Source organism: Rhinoderma darwinii, chromosome 8 (genome assembly GCF_050947455.1).
Source record: "Rhinoderma darwinii isolate aRhiDar2 chromosome 8, aRhiDar2.hap1, whole genome shotgun sequence".
Classification (NCBI taxonomy): Eukaryota; Metazoa; Chordata; class Amphibia; order Anura; family Rhinodermatidae; genus Rhinoderma; species Rhinoderma darwinii.
This window is the reverse complement of record NC_134694.1, coordinates 16,995,341-17,009,886: the sequence shown is the minus strand read 5'-3', so window position 1 is coordinate 17,009,886 and position 14,546 is coordinate 16,995,341. Positions and strand designations below refer to the sequence as shown.

Sequence of the window (14,546 nt, the reverse complement as noted above, 5' to 3'; positions counted from 1 at the left end):
TTTAAATATCTAGACACATCAGAAAACATGATCATGGCTTAGTGTTGTCCTGGTATGGGGCCCTCACTCAGTTTTTTTATGAGTTTTTTGACGCAGAAACCGCACCGCAAAACGCGTCAAAAAACATCCGAAAATGCCTCATTGATTTCAATGGCATTTTTTTCCCGCGAGCGGAAAAACCGGCTCGCGGGAAAAAGAAGGGACATGCCCTATCTTGGGGCATTTACGCCTCTGACCTCCCATTAACATCAACGGGTGGCAGAGAAAGAGTATTTCGCGGCGTTTCATGCCTGCGGCGCTCAATGTCCGCAGGCGAAAAACGCTGCGAAAATTGGCGTGCAGGCAGAGGAAAATCTACCTCAAAATTCCAAATTGAATTTTGAGGCAGATTTTCCTCCTGCAAAAAACTCAGCCGAATAGTGAATTTGAAAATGGGTTTTCTAAACTTCTCTGCCCAGTGTACATATAATATCAGGGGCAATGAGTGACTGAACCCAGCAATGATCTTGAACGTGCGGTTTCAGCAGGTGCCTTGCTTAAGAGGTATTCCGCTACAACGTACCTCCAGTTGCTGGTTACAATGATTTTATTTGATATAATACAATGTCCTCACTGCTATCTCATTGCAGACACCATAACGTGTGAACATGGCTTCTCTTATCAAACTCTGTCCCTTCTACACCCGGGACCCCTCGGTGTTCCTGAGGTGCGCTAGACCAATGATTCTGCGCAGTGCAGAGCGTTGTCCAGTCCTGGTGACCCGCGCCTTGGCTACTTCTGCCAACAACGAGCAGATGGTCAAGGACACCCCTGGAGGTAAGTCATATCATGTTGAAGAAACATATTCTGACTTGTTCTTTTTGCTTTAGGGTATGTTCACACGGCAGCGTCCGTTACGGCTGAAATTACGGGGCTGTTTTCAGGAGAAAACAGCTCAGTAATTTCAGCCGTAATGGCATTTTGGCATTTTTGAGGCGCTTTTGCGCTGCGTCAATTACGGACGTAAATGGAGCTGTTTTTCCATGAAGTCAATGGAAAACGGCTCCATTTACGTCTGAAGAAGTGAAAAAAAAGACCGTCGGAACAGAACATCGTAAGACCCATTCAAATGAATGGGCAGATGTTTGCCGACGCTATCGAGCCGCATTTTGGGACGTAAATCGAGGCGGAAAACGCCAGAATTACGTCCGTAAATAAGCCGTGTGAACATACCCTTAATCTGGTGTCTGTCAGCCCCTCAACTCCCCAAAAGAAGTCCCATCGTAATTTATTAGCTAAAATGTGCCCCTCCAAATTCATATATTCCATGATAGATGACATAATGCGACTTTTCCCGTTTCAGTCTCTACTGGAGCCTCTAACAGGCGCACCTTGGCCCAAGCAGCTCCTCAAGCTGCCACTGCCAATGCCAAGTGCCCTTTTATCGAGACAGAGATGGAGAAAGGCGATAGTTTTATTGTCCAGAAGGCTGGTCCTGAAGTTCAAGAGGATCTGAAGGCTTTCAAGACAGGTACAAACATTGCAAATGGAGACTGAATGAATTTCATAGGACAAACCATTTGTAAAGGGAACTATGGCTGTTTCAAAACATCAAGAAATCTTTTTTAATATGGTCACTGGTTCATACTTGACAGATGAGCCTGCAATTGTGGAAGGAAAAATGCTTGTGATGTGATCTAGTATATTGAGTGACAATGCTGGGTCTCCACAGGGGCATGGAGATCACAGGGGGTGTCACCATGAGGAAGAGACACATCAGTTGCTAAGCAATGGCCAAAATATTTTAGGAACAACAAAAAGTTATTCATTAGGAAGTCTGAAGGACCTACTACAGTATGTCTGAATCACTAAAAACAAAATGTACAGGAATATTAAGAAGAGGCAAATTCAAGGCAAAATGGCGTGTCCAACATATGACTACAATCCATTACCACCATAATTATGCCCAGTCCTTCTTCCTATATGGAAAAATAACTTTTATACAAACTGTATATAGTGTCAGGTTAGATCAGGGACCAAGCTTGGTGGCGCTCATGTTGGCATGAAGGTCTTATCATTGGATTGACATGTCTTTTAGGTTTTTCGGGCTTGTATACCTTGGATAATAGGTGTAATTTCTCCATGGCACCCAAATGTATCATTTAGCTCACCCCGGCTTATAAACACTATGTCAAAGTGAGATTATACAGTGTATTGCTATTGTATCAGAGCAAGATGGGCTGAGGGATGAGGATACCCTGGTGGGCCCTGTCTCAGACACAATAATGGAGTCCAAAGGTCCAGCAGAGGACAACCCCATTTGAACCTGACTTTGGAGCCAGTCATTTACCTCTAAGATCTAATTCTTATGAGTTGATTCACAAATAACCTATTAGACCTTATTGATGATATGTCCTGCGTGTGCAATGATAACAACAAAGATTACACATGTTCTGTATAGATGGAGGCTGGGCCCATAGAATTGTTTTTTCTCGTAGGCCCCAAAGAACTCCAGCAATACTCATAGTATTTTTATAACTTCACAAACCTGATAATCCGGTGATCCAAAGTTATGCCAAAACGGACTAAGCGACATCGAGCTCATGGACTGGAAAATTGAATTGATCTATACTTGGAAGATCAGGTCAAAACTGAATAATATCATATTTACCTCTTCATCAGATGTTCTTAGTTCTCTGCTGTATGAAGTCCAGGCAAACCTGAAGAAAAAGTTCTATGGTGAATCCCCTAAAAAAGTGAACCTTGGAACTGGGGCTCCACTCATTCCAACTCATCTTATTAAAGAAAACATGTCAGGTATTTTACATGAGTTTTTAAAGTTGTCTAGTTGTTGTTAACTTAAAGTAGGCCAAGTCTTCAGGACCTTTTCATATACTCACCAGGTGGAGCTGCCTTTGGCTACGATGAGTTCTTCTACCGGAGGATTGAGGAGAAGAAACAGGACTACACATACCGGGTGTTCAAGACTGTGAACCGTAAGGCTCATGCCTACCCGTTTGCTGAGGATTTCTCTGACCTCCATGGAAAAAAGAAGGAAGTGTCCGTTTGGTGCAGCAATGATTACCTGGGCATGAGCCAGCACCCTCGGGTGCTTAAAGCCATTTCGTGAGTACAAAAACTGAAACTTACATTGTGCATAAAAAGTGGTCATGAGTTACTGTCTGTATTATCGTCTGGAGCTGCATTTACAGTTTTGCTGGTTGCCACCAGAAACAGTCGACAAGCTTGTTGACAGACACACCCCTAAAAGCTTAGCTCCTATAATGTAGTGGTGTAATTAGGTTCTTCCATATTAGATAACGATACAGACCTTGATCTAAAACCTATACTTCCAATAAAACACATCACCACAGTAAGCCTTGTGTAGACATTGAGCAAGATAGAATGCTGTAAGATTTCAGCTCCGAATCCAGCAGCATTGTGAACGCAGCTATGCTCCCAGAGTGCATTTAGGACAATGGAAGTAGCATACCAAAGGTTGACAGACATGCAAAGAGGAACAAGCAGAGAGAAGGGAAGTATTTTGGTATGCTTGTATACATTGACTAGGTGACCAAAGATCTTCAAAATGGATATGGTTGATTTTCCTGTCCCCACTTACAGTAGGAAGATCAGCTCTGAAGCATAAACTACTGCTCTAACAAGTGAAATACTGTGCATACTATGGAAAGAGGAACATTGAGGAGCACATGTATGTTTTAGTATGGGTGGAGAGGTACATTATCAACTACTGTACGCTCTTTACTGCCAGAAAATAAGAAATATGTTACTAATATTAATTGTAATAGGTTTTTCTCATCAGGGAGACTCTTAAAGAGCATGGAGCTGGGGCAGGTGGGACTAGGAACATTTCTGGCACCAGCAAATACCACGTGGACCTGGAATGTGAATTAGCGGATCTTCACCACAAGGATGCGGCCCTGCTCTTCTCTTCCTGCTTTGTCGCCAACGACTCCACTCTGTTCACTTTGGCAAAGATGTTACCAGGTAGGTAAAGTAAATCACTACTGAGAAGAAGAATCCTCATCATATTATTAGCAAGAAAACTGCACAAGATAAGATACTCGGACTCCCACTGTGTGGTACTAGGAAAGCTTTAGGGGCTGTAATCTCCCCTCTACCGCTATTTATAAAGTGACCCCCAGCAAGGTTTATCGATATCCCCCATGTTTATTTGCAGGGAACAATAAACTTCACAACAAGTGGCTTTAGGTTTAGTGTCCCTTCAAGAAGGGCCAATTGTTCAGAACTAATCATTTGTCTTTGTTTTCAGGCTGTGAGATTTACTCGGATGCAGGAAACCACGCATCTATGATCCAGGGCATCCGAAACAGTGGGGTGGCAAAGTACGTCTTCCGTCATAATGACCCTGCCCATCTTGAAGAACTGCTGCGTAAAGCAGATCCTAAGAAACCTAAAATTGTTGCCTTTGAGACAGTCCACTCTATGGATGGTAGGTCCTCAAACAATGTCAGTACATCATATGTGCCAACTATCCAGAAGAGCAGGCAAATCTCCCGGGCACCGCGTCCCAAAAACTCACCTCTACTCATTCCTGCAGTCTTCTTTACTCCTGAATGCCACCGCAGACAACATCCTGACGATAGGACCAACGTCAGGATAATGTCTGTGGCAGCGCCCGGGAGTGAAGAGATTACAAGTATTTGCATCTGGCTTATTGAGACTTGTCTGGTGTTTGTATTTGTTTAGGGGGTCTGGAGTCTGTATTTATTTAGGGGGTCTGTATTTATTTAGGGGGTCTGTATTTATTTAGGGGGTCTGTATTTATTTAGGGGGTCTGGAGTCTGTATTTATTTAGGGGGTCTGGTGCTGTATTTATTTAGGGGGTCTGGAGTCTGTATTTATTTAGGGTGTCTGGCGCTGTATTTATTTAGGGGATCTGGAGTCTGTATTTATTTAGGGGGTCTGGTGCTGTATTTATTTAGGGTGTCTGGCGCTGTATTTATTTAGGGGGTCTGGAGTCTATTTATTTAGGGGGTCTGGTGCTGTATTTATTTAGGGGGTCTGGAGTCTGTATTTATTTAGGGTGTCTGGCGCTGTATTTATTTAGGGGATCTGGAGTCTGTATTGTTTAGGGGGTCTGGCACTGTATTTATTTAGGGGGTCTGTATTTTTTTAGGGGGTCTGGAGTCTGTATTTATTTAGGGGGTCTGGTGCTGTATTTATTTAGGGGGTCTGGAGTCTGTATTTATTTAGGGGGTCTGGTGCTGTATTTATTTAGGGGGTCTGGCGCTGTATTTATTTAGGGGGTCTGCTGCTGTATTTATTTAGGGGGTCTGGCGCTGTATTTATTTAGGAGGTCTGGCGCTGTATTTATTTAGGGGGTCTGGCGCTGTATTTATTTAGGGGGTCTGGCGCTGTATTTATTTAGGGGGTCTGGCGCTGTATTTATTTAGGGGGTCTGGCGCTGTATTTATTTAGGGGGTCTTGTGCTGTATTTATTTAGGGGGTCTGGCGCTGTATTTATTTAGGGGTCTAGTCTGGGATCTGTATTATTTTATATTTAAATGTTTTTATTAATTTTCATACAAAAACATAACAAAAATGAAAGATACACAAAATAAAATAAAGTACAAGGTACAAAGTACACAATACAAAATATAAAACTCTGAGAAGCCATAAATACATCATGCGAGTGTTATTTACATAACACTGTATACATTGTCTGCAATCACATCTTACATAGAGACAAAGCTGCTATGCGGGTCTGTATTAGTTTAGAGGGTCTATTTTTACTTGGAAAGTCTGTTTTGTTTTGTTTTTGTTTAGGGTCCGTTTTTGATTAGGGGGTCTGGTCTGGGGTCAGTATTAATTTTAGGGTGTAATGACAGGGGTCAATACTGATTCAAATTATGTAGGCTAGGGCGTGTCCTATATAAAAGGGGCGGGCACAAGGTACAACATTTTGTACTGCGCGCTACACATACCACTTTGATGCTTTTCTGAATCTCCCTGATGTCCCTTCGCAAAATTTGGCAAGTTTTCTGTAAATTATTCTCCTTTTAAACACAATAAACAATGTAACACAATGTATATATTAGAAAGCTGCATGACTTTCCATCATACAATTAATACGCCTAATTTATATAAAACCAGAAAACTCGAGTATTCTGGTCGGTCTCTGTCCTATGCCTGAGCCTCAATTCCATTGAAATTATTGTATGTTTATATTCATTATTTGCTAAATCACCATTTCTCACATTATTTACAGGTGCGATCTGCCCCCTGGAGGAGATGTGTGATGTAGCACACAAATATGGAGCCCTGACATTTGTTGATGAAGTCCATGCCGTGGGACTGTATGGGGTGCGGGGTGCAGGAGTAGGAGAAAGAGATGGCGTCATGCACAAGATAGACATTATCTCAGGAACATTGGGTAAGCTAAGGAGATATAACTAAGTATCAATACAGAATCTATAAAGCTACTGACCATGCTTTAACAAGCTTAACCTAACAATCTAACCTTGCAGGGCTGTGGTCATCTGATCAATGGGGGTTCGACATCGGGGACCTCCACTGATCCCGTAAACAAGCCAGTCTCATCCTACAATGAGCAGTCATTCATGGATGGGTGGAAGTTCTTATTCATGCCTTCCACGTACCTGGCCACATATGCTCCATCTCCACTGCTGGCTGGATATGACATGTTCTTGAGATTGGTTGGAGGATGCCACTGATGCAATAACCTAACCAATCAGAGGATTGTCATAAATAACGATTGTGATAAACCTGGTGAATCACTCTGTATACTTTTCCACACACTTATAGACTTGCCACTACCACTAACTCTCTATTGTGTTCTCCTTCAGGGAAGGCATTTGGTTGCGTTGGTGGTTATGTGGCGAGCACAGCTGCCCTCATAGACACAGTGCGCTCTTATGCTGCCGGATTCATTTTTACCACCTCTCTGCCCCCAATGGTGCTTGCTGGAGCTTTGGAATCTGTTCGCGTCTTGAAAAGTGAGGAAGGACTAGGACTCCGGCGTGCGCACCAGCGCAATGTCAAGCATATGCGCCAACTCCTGATGGATTCGGGGCTGCCTGTTATCAATTGTCCCAGCCACATCATCCCCATCCGTGTAAGTCCCTATATAAATAAGAGTACAAACACTGCTCTGTACATATCGGTCATAGATGGATCAGGGAACTGGTCTATGATTAACTCTTGTTCTTCTCATCTTGTCCCACACCAGGTTGGCAATGCCGCAGTGAACACCAAGATCTGTGACATCCTTCTGTCTGAGCACAACATTTACGTCCAGGCCATCAATTACCCAACCGTTCCCCGTGGAGAGGAGTTGTTGAGGCTGGCTCCCTCCCCACACCACACTCCTGAGATGATGACTTATTTTGTGGGTAAGAAATGGTCACCTTTTGCTGGTTACTAAGAAGTAGGTGACAGATGGGAGTGAGTATGATTGCAGGAACAGACTACACAGGGTTTGTTTGTAGTCTGTAACCATAGAAACTAATAGATCTGCATTGGAGCTGTATATACAAAATGGTAGGCCATTTTTAATCCAAACTATTTGCAAAGTTGCCTACATTTTTTATTTTAGATACATCAGAGCAAAAAAAGAATCTTTGTAAAAATATACACTCTATCTGTATAGTTTCCAAAAATAAGACTTCATTCACACTTGCGTTCGGGGGTTTCTGTTGTTCTGCTCTGTCAGAGGAGCAGAACAACGAAAAAACGGAGGCTCCTGATCTGTCGCATGATGGACACCAACGGCACCCGACAGAACTCATTGACTTTAATGTGTTCCATTGGGTTTCTGTCATAATATCCATCATTTTGCCGTAAAAAATAGCGCATGTTGCGCTATTTCTATTACAGTATTATCAACTTACAGAGCCTCCGACGCTGATGTAAACATAGCCTAACCCTTGCATTCCTTTTACACAGAGTGTCTGGTTGAGACATGGAAGGAAGCTGGGATGCCACTGCAGTCACCATCCGCTGCCGAGTGCAACTTCTGCCACCGACCTCTGCACTTTGACCTGATGAGCGAGTGGGAGCGTACATATTTTGGAAACATGGAACCAAAATACATCACTATGTACGCATAAGCCTGCATGGAGAGCCTCAACACACCGGTGCAAGCAGTCCTATTAGGAAACTTACCCCCCATGTCTACAGTTCACATTGGCTAATAACAAAACATTCAACTCTGTGCTACTCAGCGCCCTCTTGTGGTGACGCTTTCACTGCAACATAGCATAAGCAGAAGTAAAGTGTCACAAGATTTAGAAATTGGGGTGACAATCTGATACTTTTTCGGGAATAATGAATGCAGAATATAGGCCTTGACTAAATGGTGACTGGCCATGTGAAGCTTCTCGGCAGCAGAAACTGTAGCACATTAGCTTGCGTTGGGTTGTACGATGTATGTGATCAATGTGGTCACGATGCATAGGGTGCTAAAACTTACAGCCAACTGCAACTAGTATACGTCACAACACAGTCACGATATAGTAGAAGTCAATGTAAATATAACCTGACATAAACATTGCCTTCTAGAATGCAACTAATAAAAAAATAACATTGTGCAAAAGTTGTCACACCCTCACCTGCGAGGTCTCATACAGCAACATTTGCCATCTAGCCTGGGTTAAAGCCCAAAATATCACTGCAACATATTCTGCTGGGTAGTTTAACCCTTAGTGGACCACCACTACTTGGTACAATCTATCACTACAACTCACCAGCCGGCCTATAATAAAGCTTATATAGTAACTTATTTCAAGCAAAAATATAAACTTTGCTCAAATTGTAATATTTCTGCATAAAATAGTTAGATCGCCATGTCCGGGCTGCGAGTGTGTTTGAGATGTTCGCACGTCAACTGACAATAAAGTGTTCTGCAGTAGAGCTCGTGTGTGATGGTGTCTATTTAAAGGGAAATTCTTCTTTTATACACTATTACAATATCGGCAATTAAAGGGAACCTGTCAGCAAGATCATGCTGCCCTAAACTAATACAGTATGATCTAGTGACAGGTGCCCCAATCCTATTGGCTTATGATTGTCACGTTGCTCCTACAGAGACCCGTCAATCATTCTGAGCTGGGCGGGAAAAAGTTGGAAGGGAGTGCCCAGCAGACAAGTCTCCTCAAGCCCGGCATGTAACACCGGGCGAGACTATGTATTCTCTATAATGTTGCAGGGCTTTAGAGTAAAATAAAGTCCAATAGAATTGGGGAACCTGTCACCTAGTGCCCGTGGATAGGGCAGTATGATCTTGCTGACAGGTTCCCTATAAATTCTATTCCCTACTTGGTAAACACGTTGCTTTGCTTGTTGTGTACCGATTCTGAGTCACATGATGTTTTCTTCTCTAGTCATGTCTAAAGTCAGAATTTTATTAATTTCCTATGACCAGAGAGCAGTGCATTGTGGGAGATCAGATGATTAACGATAAGTTGTAAGGTCACACGTCAGATTTCTAAGCAGATGGACCCACAGTAAAGTTTGTAATGGGTCCCCTCTCATATTGACGGTCCTAACCAGGGTTTAGACGGTGGTTTACTGGGGGCAACCAATCATGGGAGACACCAGGGCAAACTAAGACCACCCAGTACTATTTAGCAGTGTATAGTGGTATTATTTAAGAATTTAATTGTATTATTATGTGAGAAATTTATGGCAGTATTATGTGGGCTCTTAACGGAGTATTATTTGGGCACTATATGGTGGCATTATGTGGACTGTATATGGCAGCATTATTTTGACAGTACATAGGAGTATGGTATGTGGGATGAAAATACGAGAAAAACTGTCTAAAAATGGCAATCTTGTTGCCCAGTCCCCCAGTTTTCTCTGGTCCCAACATAGTAACACCACAAATTGCCATACATTTAGTTATGTCGCGTGTCGGCATCATCAGTAATGTTACCGCAGCCACGAAACTCCTTCACATGGCACTTACGCAGTGGCAAGAGTGATCAGTGGGGACATTTAGTGCCTGCTCGCTCGATGGCACTCACCCAGTCCTTGGTGGTCAGTAAAGCTAACCATGCACATCAGATCTAAGACAGATGAATTTACCAATGGGGCAGAATGATATTCCCCCGACATCTTGATTCCCAACATGCCCAAACCTTTGTTCTGCAAGAAGATAAGTCGCTGTCTGGCATCTTGTCTGCATCTCCTGTACGGCTGCTGCAGGGGAAATGTAGAATTACATGGTGGCCATACAAATAAATGGCCGTCCATGTAATACATAGACGGCATGAATCTGACAGAGGAACAGCTGCTGTTTGTTAGCGGCTCTCCACTGTATGACGTGCCTAATAAGGCATATGGACCAGGTTATCTTTGTCAGACAACACCTTTAAGCATCACCCAGCTTTCCTCGAAAGAGATGTAACTAAGAAGGTAACTATGATGTCACTGTAGTGTAATGTTCTACACCTTATAAATAATCCTCAACAAAACACCAGATGGCGCTCTAAGCTTAGATAAAAATACTTTCTTATGTGTCATTTTATGGGAAAGCTGGGTGACAACCAATATGGCTGCCACAGGTAGAGATGTTTCTTGGATGCCTGAGCAGCAGGATTTTCACTCCAGGTGTCTGATGTGTTTTCCCATCTGCCAGTGAGAGGTGCCATGAGGGATCACAGATACTACAAGTGATTCAAACATGTCTGAATTGGGAAAGTATCTATTTCTGAGTCTCCGTCAGCTGTGGTTGTAGTTATATCCATAGTCAGAGGGGCCCAAAGCCTGGGGGGGGGGGGGGGTACTGGAATATCGTTCATTTCTTTAAGGAAAACACTGGATGCTGGTTTTCCGATATCTGACTCTACTATAAGGATTCTCTATAAGGATACCCTCCCTCCAGAAATACTATCTTTAGTGGTCATTTATTACTATTTTACTGCCAAAATTCTTTAGTACACTATTTATGATTTTTAATACAGTCAGTCTCAGAACATTGGGATGTTAGATCGTACAATGCAACACATCAAAGTGCAGTTGCCTTCCCAGCCAGTGCCACAGGTAAGAATGCCGTTCAAGCACTTTGGGGGGCATCTGTGGCAGGTCATGTATGTGGATCTGTGGCAGGTAATGTCTGAGGATCTGTGTCAGGTCATGTATGGGGATCTGTGGCAGGAAATGTATGAGGATCTGTGGCAGGTCATGTATGGGGATCTGAGACAGGTCATGTATGAGGATCTGTGGCAGGTCATGTATGAGGATCTGTGGCAGGTCATGTATGGGGATCTGAGGCAGGTCATGTTTGAGGATCTGTGGCAGGTCATGTATGGGGATCTGAGGCAGGTCATGTATGGGGATCTGTGGAAGGTCATGTTTGAGGATCTGTGGCAGGTTATGTATGAGGATATGTGGCAGGTCATGTATGGGGATCTGAGGCAGGTCATGTATGAGGAACTGTGGCAGGTCATGTATGGGGATCTGAGGCAGGTCATGTTTGAGGATCTGTGGCAGGTCATGTATGGGGATCTGAGGCAGGTCATGTATGGGGATCTGTGGCAGGTCATGTATGAGGATCTGTGGCAGGTCATGTATGTGGATTTGTGGCAGGTAATGTATGGGGATCTGAGGCAGGTCATGTATGGGGATCTGTGGCAGGTCATGTATGAGGATCTGTGGCAGGTCATGTATGAGGATCTGTGGCAGGTCATGTATGGGGATCTGTGGCAGGTCATGTATGGGGATCTGAGGCAGGTCATGTATGGGGATCTGTGGCAGGTAATGTTTGAGGATCTGTGGCAGGTCATGTATGTGGATCTGTGGCAGGTAATGTATGAGGATCTGTGGCAGGTAATGTTTGAGGGTCTGTGGCAGGTCATGTATGTGGATCTGTGGCAGGTAATGTATGAGGATCTGTGGCAGGTAATGTTTGAGGGTCTGTGGCAGGTCATGTATGTGGATCTGTGGCAGGTCATGTATGAGGATCTGTGGCAGGACATGTATGTGGATCTGTGGCAGGTCATGTTTGAGGATCTGTGACAGGTCATGTATGGGGATCTGTGGCAGGTAATGTATGGGGATTTGTGGCAGGTAATGTTTGATGATCTGTGGCAGGTCATGTATGTGGATCTGTGGCAGGTAATGTTTGATGATCTGTGGCAGGTCATGTATGAGGATCTGTGGCAGGTCATGTATGGGGATCTGAGGCAGGTCATGTTTGAGGATCTGTGGCAGGTCATGTATGGGGATCTGAGGCAGGTCATGTATGTGGATCTGTGGCAGGTAATGTATGGGGATCTGTGGCAGGTCATGTATGGGGATCTGTGGCAGGTCATGTATGGGGATCTGTGGCAGGTAATGTTTGAGGATCTGTGGCAGGTCATGTATGAGGATCTGTGGCAGGTCATGTATGTGGATCTGTGGCAGGTAATGTATGGGGATCTGTGGCAGGTCATGTATGAGGATCTGTGGCAGGTCATGTATGAGGATCTGTGGCAGGTCATGTATGGGGATCTGAGGCAGGTCATGTATGGGGATCTGAGGCAGGTCATGTATGGGGATCTGTGGCAGGTAATATTTGAGGATCTGTGGCAGGTCATGTATGAGGATCTGTGGCAGGTCATGTATATGGATCTGTGGCAGGTAATGTATGAGGATCTGTGGCAGGTCATGATTGAGGATCTGTGGCAGGTCATGTATGGGGATCTGTGGCAGGTCATGTTTGAGGATCTGTGGCAGGTCATGTATGAGGATCTGTGGCAGGTCATGTATGAGGATCTGTGGCAGGTCATGTATGTGGATCTGTGGCAGGTCATGTTTGAGGATCTGTGGCATGTCATGTATGGGGATCTGTGGCAGGTAATGTTTGAGGATCTGTGGCAGGTCATGTATGAGGATCTGTGGCAGGTCATGTATGTGGATCTGTGGCAGGTAATGTATGGGGATCTGTGGCAGGTCATGTATGAGGATCTGTGGCAGGTCATGTATGAGGATCTGTGGCAGGTCATGTATGGGGATCTGAGGCAGGTCATGTATGGGGATCTGAGGCAGGTCATGTATGTGGATCTGTGGCAGGTAATGTATGGGGATCTGTGGCAGGTCATGTATGGGGATCTGTGGCAGGTCATGTATGGGGATCTGTGGCAGGTAATGTTTGAGGATCTGTGGCAGGTCATGTATGAGGATCTGTGGCAGGTCATGTATGTGGATCTGTGGCAGGTAATGTATGGGGATCTGTGGCAGGTCATGTATGAGGATCTGTGGCAGGTCATGTATGAGGATCTGTGGCAGGTCATGTATGGGGATCTGAGGCAGGTCATGTATGGGGATCTGAGGCAGGTCATGTATGGGGATCTGTGGCAGGTAATATTTGAGGATCTGTGGCAGGTCATGTATGAGGATCTGTGGCAGGTCATGTATGTGGATCTGTGGCAGGTCATGTATGGGGATCTGTGGCAGGTAATGTATGAGGATCTGTGGCAGGTAATGTATGAGGATCTGTGGCAGGTCATGTTTGAGGATCTGTGGCAGGTCATGTATGGGGATCTGTGGCAGGTCATGTATGAGGATCTGTGGCAGGTCATGTATGAGGATCTGTGGCAGGTCATGTATGTGGATCTGTGGCAGGTCATGTTTGAGGATCTGTGACAGGTCATGTATGGGGATCTGTGGCATGTCATGTATGGGGATCTGTGGCAGGTAATGTTTGAGGATCTGTGGCAGGTCATGTATGAGGATCTGTGGCAGGTCATGTATGTGGATCTGTGGCAGGTAATGTATGGGGATCTGTGGCAGGTCATGTATGAGGATCTGTGGCAGGTCATGTATGAGGATCTGTGGCAGGTCATGTATGGGGATCTGAGGCAGGTCATGTATGGGGATCTGAGGCAGGTCATGTATGGGGATCTGTGGCAGGTAATATTTGAGGATCTGTGGCAGGTCATGTATGTGGATCTGTGGCAGGTAATGTATGAGGATCTGTGGCAGGTAATGTTTGAGGGTCTGTGGCAGGTCATGTATGTGGATCTGTGGCAGGTAATGTATGAGGATCTGTGGCAGGTAATGTTTGAGGGTCTGTGGCAGGTCATGTATGTGGATCTGTGGCAGGTCATGTATGAGGATCTGTGGCAGGACATGTATGTGGATCTGTGGCAGGTCATGTTTGAGGATCTGTGACAGGTCATGTATGGGGATCTGTGGCAGGTAATGTATGGGGATTTGTGGCAGGTAATGTTTGATGATCTGTGGCAGGTCATGTATGTGGATCTGTGGCAGGTAATGTTTGATGATCTGTGGCAGGTCATGTATGAGGATCTGTGGCAGGTCATGTATGGGGATCTGAGGCAGGTCATGTTTGAGGATCTGTGGCAGGTCATGTATGGGGATCTGAGGCAGGTCATGTATGTGGATCTGTGGCAGGTAATGTATGGGGATCTGTGGCAGGTCATGTATGGGGATCTGTGGCAGGTCATGTATGGGGATCTGTGGCAGGTAATGTTTGAGGATCTGTGGCAGGTCATGTATGAGGATCTGTGGCAGGTCATGTATGTGGATCTGTGGCAGGTAATGTATGGGGATCTGTG

General features: G+C 44.6%; 1 protein-coding gene across 1 annotated transcript in view; it reads left to right on the top strand.

Moving 5' to 3' along the window:
• LOC142659323 (5-aminolevulinate synthase, erythroid-specific, mitochondrial-like) overlaps positions 1–8,895 on the top strand; it is a 34,582-nt gene extending 25,687 nt beyond the window's left edge. The window contains exons 3-12 of the mRNA XM_075835342.1: positions 630–816; positions 1,343–1,510; positions 2,662–2,796; positions 2,883–3,105; positions 3,803–3,987; positions 4,274–4,453; positions 6,233–6,397; positions 6,831–7,099; positions 7,214–7,376; positions 7,930–8,895. Coding sequence (XP_075691457.1) covers positions 648–816; positions 1,343–1,510; positions 2,662–2,796; positions 2,883–3,105; positions 3,803–3,987; positions 4,274–4,453; positions 6,233–6,397; positions 6,831–7,099; positions 7,214–7,376; positions 7,930–8,093 — 1,821 coding nt within the window. The 5' untranslated portion in view covers positions 630–647 and the 3' untranslated portion in view covers positions 8,094–8,895. The remainder of the gene's footprint in view (positions 1–629; positions 817–1,342; positions 1,511–2,661; positions 2,797–2,882; positions 3,106–3,802; positions 3,988–4,273; positions 4,454–6,232; positions 6,398–6,830; positions 7,100–7,213; positions 7,377–7,929) is intronic.
• Positions 8,896–14,546: the final 5,651 nt, after the last annotated feature.